The sequence below is a fragment of the Papaver somniferum genome, chromosome 5, assembly GCF_003573695.1.
Source record: "Papaver somniferum cultivar HN1 chromosome 5, ASM357369v1, whole genome shotgun sequence".
NCBI classification, from domain to species: domain Eukaryota; kingdom Viridiplantae; phylum Streptophyta; class Magnoliopsida; order Ranunculales; family Papaveraceae; genus Papaver; species Papaver somniferum.
In genome coordinates, this window is record NC_039362.1 from 85663333 (window position 1) to 85676913 (window position 13581).

The 13581-nt window shown below is 42.3% G+C and overlaps 1 protein-coding gene across 1 annotated transcript; it reads left to right on the plus strand.

The window, feature by feature from the left end:
* Nucleotides 1-8856: 8856 nt before the first annotated feature.
* LOC113282087 (serine carboxypeptidase II-2-like) lies at nucleotides 8857-13304 on the plus strand. Its single transcript, XM_026531012.1, has 10 exons — nucleotides 8857-9217; nucleotides 9493-9600; nucleotides 9847-9942; nucleotides 10057-10149; nucleotides 10494-10579; nucleotides 10684-10947; nucleotides 11111-11247; nucleotides 11410-11505; nucleotides 11791-11896; nucleotides 12851-13304. The coding sequence occupies exons 1-10, from the start codon at nucleotides 8926-8928 to the stop codon at nucleotides 13010-13012; spliced, it is 1440 nt and encodes a 479-aa protein (XP_026386797.1). The 5' UTR covers nucleotides 8857-8925; the 3' UTR covers nucleotides 13013-13304.
* Nucleotides 13305-13581: the final 277 nt, after the last annotated feature.

Genomic DNA, 13581 nt, shown 5'->3' on the forward strand with positions numbered 1-13581 from the left:
CATCTTCGTCACATGGATTCGATGAAGCAGGTAGAACTAGATGCCAGTCAATTTACTCTCACCAACCTTCAAATAGATTATAAGAAATTATCCGCGGAATATGACCATCTTGATGAAGCGCGAGATGCGGTTGTTAATGAGTATGAAGAGGCTTCGGCTTGTGTCGAAGGTATAACTCTATTTCATCGAGTGTGATTGTGTCTTTTCTGTGCTAACTCCCTTGTGTTGTCTTTTTCAGAGCTTGAGGGACAACTCCGCGTTGCGAATGAAAAATTTGAAAAGGCTCAATCTTCCTTAGCGCAGCAGGAAGAACAGACTAATCATTTTAAGAGTTTGGCGGCATCCCGCAAAGAGGCCGTTGGTGCAGCTTCTAAAGAAGTGAATCGTCTATCTTCGTTTTTATCCCAATCCCAACAGCGGACGACAGTTATTATGCATAAGGCTCCGTGTCAATTGGCTGAGGAGACAAACAAGATGCTGGAGAAGATTGAGATTGTCCTTAAGACCGAGCATGGCCTTGTGAAGAGATATCCGCGTCGTCCAGTGCCTGCTTCCTTGCCTGGCTCCTCGGGACCCTCATCTGGTGGGAGCGTCCCTTCAACTCTTCGGAACAACCCTGCTGATGGGGCGGCATCTTCTAAGTAGAGACCGCGGCATCATTATCCTTCCGTTAGATTTTGCTAGTCTTTTGTAAAAAGAATATTTTTGATGTGTATTCCTTGTAAATTTTTGATGTGTAAATTTACAATCCATGGCCTTGCCGCTTTTTGTAACCAACCTTTATGAAATGGATCATTTTTTTGATATACCTGCAATATCAGTTTGTTGTTTATTTTAGGCATTGTGATGAAAGACGCTAAAAAAAAAGAGTTTTTTAAGTGTTTGGGTGCGATACCGAAGGGAGGTACCTTCGTGATCGGCTTGAGACCTGTCACCCTGCTGGCGAACCCTTGGCCAGAGGATTCCCAGACGGTGGGGGCCGAGGCAACGTTCTAGGATATGGGGTTAAAAAATTTATATACACCCATTCCGTCGACCCGTTGCCTTGAGATTGGTTGGGTATCTCTTTCTGCTGGGTGCCTTCCCCCTGGTCTTACACTTATGGACACTGATGGGGGAGCCCTGAGAGATTGTAGATGAACTACTTTCCCCAATATTTTTGATAAGTTGATTTCTTGAATTTTTAGGAAAGCTTGTTTGATTGATAGGTTGAGGCCTGCAATTCCTCGTCCAGAGATAGAAACATGTAGAGCGGTCACGCTGCCTTCTTCTTCTGGTACTCTTCACGCATATGCAAAGCTGCGTTGCTCGTATGGGTAATATGGTTTAAGCCACTTAGCATTCCAAGGATGTCGGAGGACCTCTCCTTTCAGATTGCGAAGGTAATAGGAACCGCTTCTCGCAATGTCGTGTATTATAAAGGGTCCTCCCCACGTAGGTGCTAACTTTCCCCATATATTTTCTCGTTCATACTGTGGGATATTTCTTAACACATACTGTCCCTCTACAAAATTCCGAAGCTTGACCTTTTTGTTGTACTCCCTTGCTAGTCTTTGTTGATAATTTTCCATCTTCTGCAATGCTGCTTCCCTTCTTTCTTCTAGGTCGTCCAATCTCTCTAACATCATGTCTGTTGTGAGATTTTTCTCCCATGCTTCGGTCTTTGTGGTTGGCATGAGGATCTCTGTCGGGATGACTGCTTCAGCTCCATAAGTGAGGAGAAATGGGGATTCCCCGGAGGAAGATCTTCTTGTTATTCTGTATGCCCATAACACATTATGCAACTGCTCACACCATCGCCCCTTATGTTCGTCTAATTGTTTTTTGAGGATAAGGGCGAGGGTCTTGTTGGTAGCTTCCGCTTGTCCGTTGCTTTGAGGGTATATGGGGGTGGACTTGTTTTTCCTTATTTTGAAAGTGTCAAAGAGCATGTCTATGTTTTTCCCCTGTAATTGTTTACCATTATCGGACACGATTTCCGCTGGTATGCCGAATCTGCAAATAATATTTTGGAATATGAAAGTAAACACGTCCACGTCTCTGATCCTGGCTAAGGCTTTGGCTTCCACCCATTTACTGAAGTAGTCCGTGGCTACTATCAAAAATCGTCTTTTTCCTGACCCTTCGACGAAAGGCCCGACGATATCTATGCCCCATTTCGCAAATGGCCACGGGCTATCTACATAATTTAACAGTGTTGCCGGCGCGTGTATCTTTTTGGCGAAGCGCTGACATTCTTCACACCGTCGGGACATCCTTGCGGCATCCTGTATCATTGTGGGCCAGTAATATCCTTGCGTTTTTTCTTTGTCGGCTAGTGACCTCATGCCGCTATGATTCCCTGCGTCACCATAATGGATGTCGTTTAGAATTCGGTGCCCCTCGCTCCGGGATAAGCAACGTAGTAATGGCCCGAGGAAGGATTTATTGTACAGGACCCCATCTGGAGATCATATCTTCCTACTTTGGAGAGTATTTTCCTAGCTTGTTTATGATCCGCGGGTAAGCTTCCCTTTTCGAGAAACGCATGGATCACCGTTCTCCAATCATCTTCGTTGCTGAAGTCTTCGTCTTGATTTGCTCTTGACAGGATATCTTCTTCGTCAAAATCGTTATGGATGTCTTCTCCTACTTGGTCTTCGATATTTTCTTCCACTGTATCTTGATTGGTAGCGAAGGAGAATTGAGATGCAATCGAAGGCTCGTATACCCTTGTTATTTTAATAGCTTCGACGCTTTTATCCTTCAGCATGGATGATATATATGCTAGGGCATCCGCATGCCTGAGATCCTTTCTGCATAAGTGCCGGAATTTGATGTTCGGAATTTGTGACGCCAATGTTTGGACCAAAGCCATGTAAGCTGAGAGGGTGTCATCGTACACATTGTACTCGAGCTCTATTTGCCGTATGACAAGCTGCGAATCACTTGTCAGTCTTACATCGGTTACCCCCATTTCTATTATTACACGGAGGGCATGTACGACTGCCTCGTATTCAACGATGTTGTTGGTATGCTCTTTGAATTCTAACCTGAGTGCCTGTACAATCCTTTCTACGGTTGTGGTGGTGATGACAATGCCTATTCCTGCTCCTTCCTTATTTTTGGAACCGTCGACGAAGACTTCCCATTGTCTTTGACTCGCGGGTTCGAGGATATCCATTGGATCTTTGCTTTCTTCTTCGGATTCTGGTATTCCCTTAATCTCTTCGTCGTTGTCCAGGGGGAGGTCTGCTAAGAAATCCGCCAAAACTTGGGATTTTCGAGAATGTTGAATTTCATGAATGATGTTGAATTGGTCCAGGTGGGTGTTCCACTTGGCTATTCTGCCCACTTTTCCCACGCTTTTGAGGACTGCTTCCAGTGGTGCTTTGCATGGGACGCGGACGAAGTGAGTTAGGAAGTAGGTTCTCAGCTTTTGAGTAGCCCAAACCAATGCTAGGATAAGCTGTTCGATCTTTGTGTAGTTCATTTCCGCAGAATTGAGGGTCTTACTGACGTAATAGATAGGCTGTTCTATCTTCGTATTGGTTTTGACCAACACTGCGCTGACTGCGTCTTCTGTTGCTGCTATGTACAATGCCAAAACCTCATCAGGATCCGGTTTCTGCAGGATCAGAATTGAAGCTAGGTGTTCTTTGATTTTTTGGAAGGCTTCTTCGCATTCTGCGGTCCATTCAAACTTACTCCCTTTTTTGAGAATATTGAAGAAATGTTTGCATTTGTCCGAGGATCGGACAATAAAACTGCCCAAGGCTGCGATGGACCCATTGAGTTTCTGCACTTCTTTTAAATTTTTCGGGGACGGCATTTCTACTATGGCCTGAATCTTTACTGGGTCTACCTCAATGCCCCTTTTTGTTACCAGATACCCGAGGAATTTTCCCGAGGTGACGCCGAAAGTACATTTCTCTGGATTCACTTTCATGTGATGTTTTCTCATTGCTTCGAAGATATCTCTCAGATCCTGGTGGTGATCTTTGCGCAGCTTGATTTTGACGAGCATATCGTCAACGTAAACTTCTAAGGTACTACCAAATCCATGGCCTGAAGATAGCATCGACCATTCTTTGGTATGTTGCCCCTGCGTTTCGAAGTCCGAAGGGCATTCTAGTGTAGCAATAAAGGCCATGTGGGGTGTAAAACGCTGTGTGTGCCTGATCTTCTTCTGCCAGGGCTACTTGGTTGTAGCCAGAATGTCCATCCATGAATGACAGCTCTTCATATCCTTCTACCGACTCTACCAGCTGATCTATGCTTGGCAAGGGATAGCTGTCCTTTGGACATGCCTTGTTGAGGTTAGTAAAATCGATGCATATCCTAACCCCTCCATTTTTCTTAGGAACGACGACCATATTGGAGATCCACGTTGGGTACTTGACTTCCTTGATGAAACCTGCGTCTAGTAGTTTCCGAAGTTCTTTTTCCACGGCCTTATGATACTCCGGTGCAACTTTTCTTATTTTTTGCCTGAAAGGTGGTGTGCCTGGTTTGATGCGCAGCTCGTGTTGGATTACTTTTGGGTCAATCCCAGGCATATCTCCTAATTTCCAGGCGAATACATCCGCGTATTCTTTAAGTAATTTGGTTAGAGAATCTTCTCTTTTTTCGTCCATTATAGTCCCTACTTTGATCATCTTCGGGTTTTCTTCCGTTCCTATGTTGATTTCTTTTACGGGCTCTACTGGCGTGAACACCGGCTTCGGATCCCCGAGAACTGGGACGTTCTTTGATTGCTATTTAGTATGTTTCTGTCCTTCGTTGGCTGCTGAAGTACTTGTCTCTGTGTTTAGGACATTATCATCTTTGGTCAAACCCCTTACTGTAGTTTCCTTGAGGAACAGGTCTATGGCCTTCTCTTTCGCGGCTTCTTTATTTTTAATTCTTCGGGTTTTTCGCCGCTCTTCTTGTTCGTTGTTGATGCGATCCTGAGTGGCTTGGCACTCCCTTGCAGAGACCCGATCTCCCTTGATTTCCATTACTCCCTCAGGTGTAGGGAATCTGAGATATTGGTAGTACGTTGCCGCCACTCCCTTGAGTTTATGTAGCCACTTTCGTCCGATAATGGCGTTGTAGGGGGATGGGGCGTCAACCACGCTGAATCGTGTTTCCACTTTCATGGGTCCGGCGTTAACTTGCAACAAGATGTCTCCCAATGGCTTCGTGGGTGAACCATTGAATCCGTAGATGGTGTAATAAGAGGTCATCAGCTGTTCTTCATGGAGTTTCATTCGTTTGAATGCGTCGTAGAATAGAACGTTTACTAAGCTTCCCCGTCTATGAGGATCTTTTTGATGTTACATCCGGCCACTGGTAGTGTGAGGACCAGGGGGTCGTTATGGTATTCCATTTCCTCTTCGATATCCTCAGCATCGAAAATAATAGGCGAGTCCATCCACTCTTCGTGCTCGTCCACCTTTATCCCATCGATCTTGTACAATTCGCAGCGGTCTTCGAACTGCTTCCGTAACATCTTTCCTATCTGTGCTGTAAGTTAGGGCCCTGCGGCTTCAGAACACGAAATGGTGTTGATTGTGCGGTTCCCTTCAAGAAGCTGGACTGGCTTGGTTCGTTTGGATCTATCCTCGGTGACATCCTTTCGTATATACTGTTTGAGCTCGCCAGCATCGATTAATTTTTGGATCATTATTTTGAGGTTTTTACATTTTTCGGTCTGGTGTCCGTTGAAGCAGTGATATTCACAATAATCTTTAGACTTCTCGGTTCTCGAGGGATGTTTTCCCTTAGACCATGGCCACTCCAGGTTTTCCCTTCCTTTGATCTCTCTCAGGATCCGAGCATAGCTAGCATTGAGCTTCGTGTAAACTTGATCTTCGAATTTTCGATCGCCTGTTCGTCGTTCGTCCCTTCGTTCCTTCCTGTCTTCGTGAGGCCTCTCCGCTGAACAATTCCTTTTGGCCCCATTGGTTTGTTCTGCTGAATTGGTACGGTGAGACTTCTGCGTGTATGCCCTAGGGTTTTCACGCTGGATTTCTTCAAGACGAGCGTGTTTTTCAATAATTATTCGAAGATCTCCCTCTGTCTTAGTGGACTCATTCGGTCTAATCCCCACTTGTAGCAGTTGATACTTACCACCGGGTCCACACTCCCTATGGCTTGGCAGACCTTGTGCCATATGTTAGTGTATTCCCTCGTTGTTTCCTTATAGCCGATTGCTAGCGAAAAAAGCTTATCCATTCCAGTATTAACAGCCTTGTTGTACATGTAAGTTCTTAAGAACTTTTCCGCGAGTTGGTCGTAGGAGTGGATGGAGTCTGGCGGCAGATTATCAAAACAAGACAATGCCGATCTCTTCAGGCTCGATGGGAAGTACCTACAGAGTACTGCGTCGTTTTGACTCCATCTAGCCAAGACACGGTTATAATACCGAATGTGTGCAGCGGGATCACTGGATCCGTCATAGCATTTAAATGTCGGGACAGGGCACTTGAGTGGAATAGGGGTGTTGGCCAGGAGATGAGTTAGGGGCGTGGAGTTAGCCTCTCTCATGACCTCTTCTAACCTTCCCCCGCCTTGTCTACTTTTTAACTGCCAGATCTCTGCCATCATTTCATCACGCAGCTCTTCCATCGCGCGGTGGTGCCCTACGCTCTTCTGCTCGTGATAGCTTGACTCTCCGTCGTTGTAATCCGGGTCGGATGCACTACTACCCCTTGACGCTTTTCCACTTGCTGCTACGATGACTCTTCGGTCTCGGTTTGGTTCTGGTGCCTTTGAACTTGCTTCATCGAGTTGTTGGCTCGTCTTTGTGCTTAGGGCAATCCGGTCTTTTAAATCCTGGTTTTCTCTGGCCAACAGAGCTACAACATCTGCGTAAATCTTCTGGCTCTTCTTCAATTCCTCAAGCTCGGTCATCAATCGATGTGATTGGTTCGACCCCTGATTGGGAGTCCCAGCTCGTGCTACTACGGCAATGGTGCCTCCTTCTTCTATGGTTTGCACTAAAGGTGGGGGAGGTTCAGATTCGATTGTCGGCATTTCCAGATCGGGCGAAGTGCCCATCTGCGGCGTTAGAGCCGCCGACACAGTTTGATTTTGCTCGTTTGTTGATGGCATTCCGAAGGTCGGCGGGTGCGCGGGTTGGTGTGTTCTGGATTCATCCACCCTTTCTTTTGGTTGGTGAAATTGATTCGTAGCAAAAGTTTTGCTGGCTTCCGCAGCCTTTGGGGCAGCCGCTGTTGTACTATACTTTGTTGCCGCTGCTCTGAGGGCCGCGGCTGCGACGGAGTTAGCGTTCATAGGCGAAGTGATTTCCGCAGTGTCCTGCCTCTGACTGGTCATTTTGGCTTTGTCTCCTTTCTGCTTGCTCCGGGTGATGATTGGGGTTGTCCTTGGTGCTTCCTTTGACGTGACTTTGGATTTTCCTGCTTCCTGCATCTTTTCCATCGTGGGTCCTTTTGTCACTTTCGTTTTCTTTCTGCACAAGAGAACTTCAAACAGCGAGAAACAGAAATGTTCGTGCGGATCGGGTTAGTTTACAAAATTCCTTACTCCAAGAACGGGAAAAACTGCCCGAGGGCCACAAAGAACTTTTAAAAATGCGGGTTCATTGAAGGTACGCGGGAATGTGAAAGGATCCCCTTGAAAATGCACGTAGATCTTTTTGAATTTTTTTGAAGGCGACCCACTGGAAAGCCAGGTCCGTACGAGATCTAAAAAGTGTAAATCCATGGATCTAAGCGATAAATCTTTTAACCAGTTTAAATTGCTTCGACAGATACTGCCAGGACCATCGAAGATAACGGGTGCGTTTTTGAATATAGTAAAGTTAACAAAAGGTAAATACTGCTAAAGCTGATGAAATAGAGCAATCATATGCTAGTTTAATATGAAATCACAGGATAAGATAAATCTTTTACCGGGACGAAGTCCCTGTTTCTAGCGCCAAATTGTGAACACGTAAATCACGAAGGCATCTATATGTTCACAAACAATATTCGCACTCTAGGTACGGACTCGCACTGATAATACAATGGCATTGATTCCTTGGCTCCAAACCTTCGGGTTTATCATAGCCTCATCCAATAACATCGAGAGGGGCGTTTACGTAGGGGAAGATAAAGAAAACGAAGCATAAAAGTAAAACTCATGGAGCGTAGGCAAATATAAAGTGCTGAAATGTAAATAAGACTGGGATTTACGTGGTTCAGCACTAAGGCCTACATCCACGGGGTTGTTGTTTCACTATCTACTTGATGGTTACAAAGATAGTCGAGTGACTTTGGGGTTTACATAGATCTGTATATTGTAAAGGACTAAATTACACTCACAATCTCTCTCTCCTTCCCTTCCTCAATTTTCCGATCCCCTTACTCTTGGTGGAGAGGGGTATTTATAGGGTTAGAGTGTGGGACCCATCTCTGAGGACCGTTGGAACCTTATCTTCTTGTGTTTTGTGTCCATCACGCGGGGGTCTTCGTTTATTACTTCATCACGCAGAGTCGTCCTCGTTCGTTCCACGGGTTGATCGACACGTATGCTGCTCAGAGTGTTTAATGCGGGTAGTTGAGGTGCCTGCTCGTGTCAGGCAAGTGTCTTCTGCCCCTGTCACATCCATGTCAGTTCATTTTCTCTCCACCGTTGATCTTGGCTTCTTTTGGGGATGAGATAAAGTAACTCTTCGGGAGTTATCTGGTGCTCCGCAGTACATCGTGTTACCGGTACGTCTGTTTAACTTCTGCCCTTAGATTTGTTCGGGCAAAGATCCAACGTCGGCAGGATGGGCATCTTAGCTGTGGGCACATGTCATCATGCTTTGATGACTTTGTCCGCATGCTCTCCACGTATGTTCCTATATACACGTGTTTGATGATGAAATATGTTCACACATTGATCAAATATAAACAAGATAAACCCATCACATGTAATTACCAACTTCAACTTCAAACTCTCAAATCCAAAAAGATGGAAAAACAGACATGGGTTTTGTTTCTTCATTTATTCTTACTCATTGCGACTCTTAAGAGTTGCATTAGTACTAGCAATAGTGTTAATGGTAATTTTAAGTTAAACCCAGTTGACCAACAAAAACTAGATAAAGTTAATCACCTCCCTGGACAGTATTTCAATGTTGATTTTGAACATTACTCTGGGTATGTCACAGTCAATGAAGATGCAGGAAGAAATTTCTTTTATTGGTTTGTTGAAGCCAGTACAGAACCTTCTTCTAAACCTCTCGTTCTTTGGCTCAATGGAGGTAATTCTTACAGATTTTTTTTTTGTCATTTCAAGAAATTCTCCAGATATGGTTTTTTCTTGTTTCTGTTAGCTCTTACCATGTTTTATTTATTGATTCCTTTAAACTTTGTTTGTTTTATCTGAATTTTGTGTTAGATATGATTGGGAAGTTAGGGCTTTTGAGTGTGACACTTTCACTTCCATTTCCAAGACATGCCATATGTGATTTCTTTAGTATTTTGCATTGGTTAGAATTATGTGACTTTGGGTGTTTGATCTGTGATTGGTATTTAGGGCCTGGATGTTCTTCGGTTGGTTATGGCGAGGCAATGGAGATTGGCCCTTTCCGCGTCAAGGAAGATGGAAAGACAATTTATCTGAATCCTTACTCTTGGAATCGAAGTGAGTAGATTTACCAAATTTTGATATGATTGTAAATATGACATAGTTTTGACATTGTGCTCTGTGATCTTGGAAACTGCCGAATATGTTGATTTAAGTATCCAATGAAGAGCCAACTCTCATGAATTATACGGTTACCACTGACTAATGTTAATCTTCTGAATGATCCAAGTTTCTTTGTATATATGAATTAAGTTGGTAGTTTCAACAGTATACTCATGTCTAACTAAGTTGTGATTTCCGCAGTGGCCAATCTTCTATTCATTGACACTCCAGTTGGAACTGGATATTCTTACTCCAAAAATTCTGATGATTTGTTGGAAAATGGAGATGAGAGGACAGGTGCTGTTCACTTATCATTCCTGCTTAATATCGATCCTATTTAGCATTATTCTTGACAAGTGTCTGAATTATTCTTGACATGGTTAATTTTTGGGTTGAATCCTGTTTATGCAGCCCAGGACAACCTGATATTTCTACAGAAGTGGTTAGAGCGGTTTCCTCAATACAACGACACAGAGTTCTACATTGTAGGAGAGAGCTATGCAGGTGATAAAGCGTTCTTATGCTGTTGGCATGTTATTGCTGCTGATGTTGATTAGTTTCTTTCTGAGGATAGCTGAGCATAGTATGAAACTCCTGTTTGGTAACCCATCAAACTTGTAGTGTATAGTGCAAAGAGGATTTTTATGATTCGTCAAATGGATATCCTAACCATTTTATAATGTGGACCGCTATATGGGATTAAGTCTATGGGTAATCCAAATTGGGTCACTCACTATTTAAAATGAGCTCAATCCTTTAACATTCGTAGTTATTTAATAGGAATGGAACTTCGCCTGTTAATTGGTTATGTATAAGGGATGGAATCTGAAAATTGGAAATACTGACAGGGCACTACGTTCCTCAGTTAGCTGAAGCCATTGTGAGGTTCCATAAATCAACAGGAGATAAATCGATAAATTTGAAGGGAATCATGGTAAATATCTCCACATCTTTCCTTCAACACTATATTGTATCTTTTCGCAATAATGGTAAAATGTTCTGATCATTAATCTTAATAAAAACCTTTGTAAAATACAGGTAGGAAACGGTTTGACTGACGACTACTATAATCACTTGGGATCTTTCCAGTATATGTGGACCAACGGATTGATATCCGATAAAACATACAACCTTCTGAACACATCTTGTCACTCTGAATCATATGAACATGTTTCATCCAAGTGTCAGACTCTTCTTGATCAGGCCAGCAAAGAAATGGGTGACATTGACTCATACAGTGTGCTTGCTCCTTCTTGCACAGGCACTTCTACTCAATCAAAAATGCTACTTAAAAGATTGTTCGTAAGTTTGAATTTCATAGAGTTATTATGTTTCTTGTGATTTCGTGATTTATTTTCAGTCTTTTTCCTGGTACTAGTTAGGATAATGTGTGGTACAAATGTAATGTGACAATATTGTGAATCTTGTTTTCAATATATTAATGTAGAAACTCATATGTTTGCAGAAGAAGGTTGGGAAAATCCATGAAGAGTATGACCCATGCATTGAGGGTCACACAACTGCTTATTTTAACCGACCCGAGGTTCAAAAGGCACTTCATGCTGATGCAGAGGGAGTTGCATCTGCATGGCAAACTTGCAAGTACTGCCCATATGATAATATCAGAAACCTATTTATTTTGTTCTTTGTTTAATACCATCTTTTTTTTGTTGGTTGGGTAAAGATGGTTGCAAAGCTGAGAGAATGTAAAGAAAGTTGTATGAACTTTTTCTATAATAACACATTCTTGGCTATATTTTGAAGGGGCTTTATTGACCAGCACTGGAAGGACTCTGCAACATCAGTGCTACCTATTTACCACAAGCTGATACATTTAGGACTTCGCATCTGGATGCTCAGGTGCTTCAAAACACTTGATGCTGTTTCTCATTGCTAGTTTTCTGCTTTTATGATAGTGAACTTCTGGAATTAGAAGCATGTCTATCCATGTAACAAGGACACACCTAGTTTAAAACCTTGAATTGAAGAAACATCGATGCATTAAACAAGTTTCTGTTCTTATCAACGATTCTTTTCCTTAAATGTATAATCAAAAAATTTCAGGTCATATATGTAGCTTCTGCATAATCATGAGAATATGAATAATGCACTAATGTCCTCTTTCTTTTGGTTTGGGTCAATCAGCGGAGACACTGATTCTCTAGCTTCAGTAACATCCACCCGCTACAATATAAACGCTCTCAAGCTTCCAACAATCACTCCTTTCCATGCTTGGTATGATGATGGACAGGTATGGTTTTTTTAAATACACTTTCATCCTTTTGTTTTCTCTAGGAGTAGAAATATGATCATAGCGCTCTCCAAAAATTTATGCAGCACATTGTTCTCGAAAATATGTTTCTTATATTCCATAAGTATCTCATTTGGCAAGGAAAGTAAACATAAATTCAACAAATAAGGAAGAAAATTGGTGCATTATGAGTTTTTCATACTTCTCTATATAGTGTGCGAGTTGTGTAAGTGATCTCACTCGCATAGTTTAGAAGTTCTCATGTGAAAAGTAAACTTGAAGATATTTTTACTAATTCATCTTCTTCATTAAGTTTCCGCCCAAAAGAAACCATGTCAAATATTATTTTCATGTAAGATATCATAACTTGGTAATTAACATGTATACCTTTGATTTTGAATGCGTGTCTCTACTGTCATTATATCTGTCTTTTCTTAATTTGCCGGATTGAGGCAATTGCATTTGGTATGCTTACATGCTATACAAAATGGGGAAAGATATTTCAGTCCTACTTTAACTATATGTTCCTCCCAGTTCCCACCTACACCAGCTTTTTCTTATGCCATGACTAGACATGTCGTTTTGCTTAGCTATTTAGAGGTGAATCTAGGGATTGATTTTTGCTGTCCAGATTTGGGGGCATGTAGGCTGGCATAACGTATGAAAATAACAAGTAGACTAGTAGTGAAGAAAAGGGTCATCAGGTCTAGTTAGACTTGTCCATTTCAGAGATTAGAGTAACCCTCGATATCTGAAGAAGATCAAATAAATGCCACGCTACTGCATATACTTGATTACTTCGTTCGCATAAACCTAGCGGAAGGAACATGTGCAAGAACTGTGCATAACCCAACAAGCAATATCATATTGAAATGTGTCCTTTAAAAAAATATATTCATGGATTTATATAAGCTGATAACCAATTCTTATGAATTTAATCTACTTAATTAACAGGTAGGAGGATGGACTCAAGAGTACAAGGGTCTCACTTTTGTCTCAGTGAGAGGAGCTGGACATGATATCCCAATGTATAAACCTAGCCTCGCCTATCCAATTATCAAAGCTTACTTATCTGGAAGTCCAATGCCAACTCCATCACAACTTGCCGATTCATGAGACTAACATGTTCATGCTATGTACTTGCTGTATGCATCAATGTGCTATTATTATCTTAGGAGCAAACTTTGCTGTGAACAAATGCTGGGAAACCTTAAGAATAATCTCTTCATTGAACGTAGAAACAAGTTTGAGCTTGACGGATATGTGCTGAGGTTTATGAAATAAGTGTACTGGTACTTTGATCTGTTAACTCAAACTGGACTTGTTGGATGAGTTTCAGTTTTATAGGATTCTAGATTCTACCATATAAACTAGGATGTCTTCTATCTACTGATACCCATTCTTTCTCTGGTTGATTCTCCTTCTTTCTGTCTTCATTGAGCACAAACTGTGTACAATGTTGATATTTCTTTAAAAGTTTGTTCTTGATTTGTCTAGTGATGCTGACCCTTAATGCTAAATAGAGAAATATAGCATCCAACTCTCACGATTAAGGGGAAATGCTCTATGTCCATAATAGGTTCACCTGGAGCTGGTGCTGGTGTGACAACAGCTTCTTCACCTGACTGGTTGTTGTTTGATTGAGCGTGATGAATAGAAGAAAAAGCTAGGGAAGTCCAAGAAGT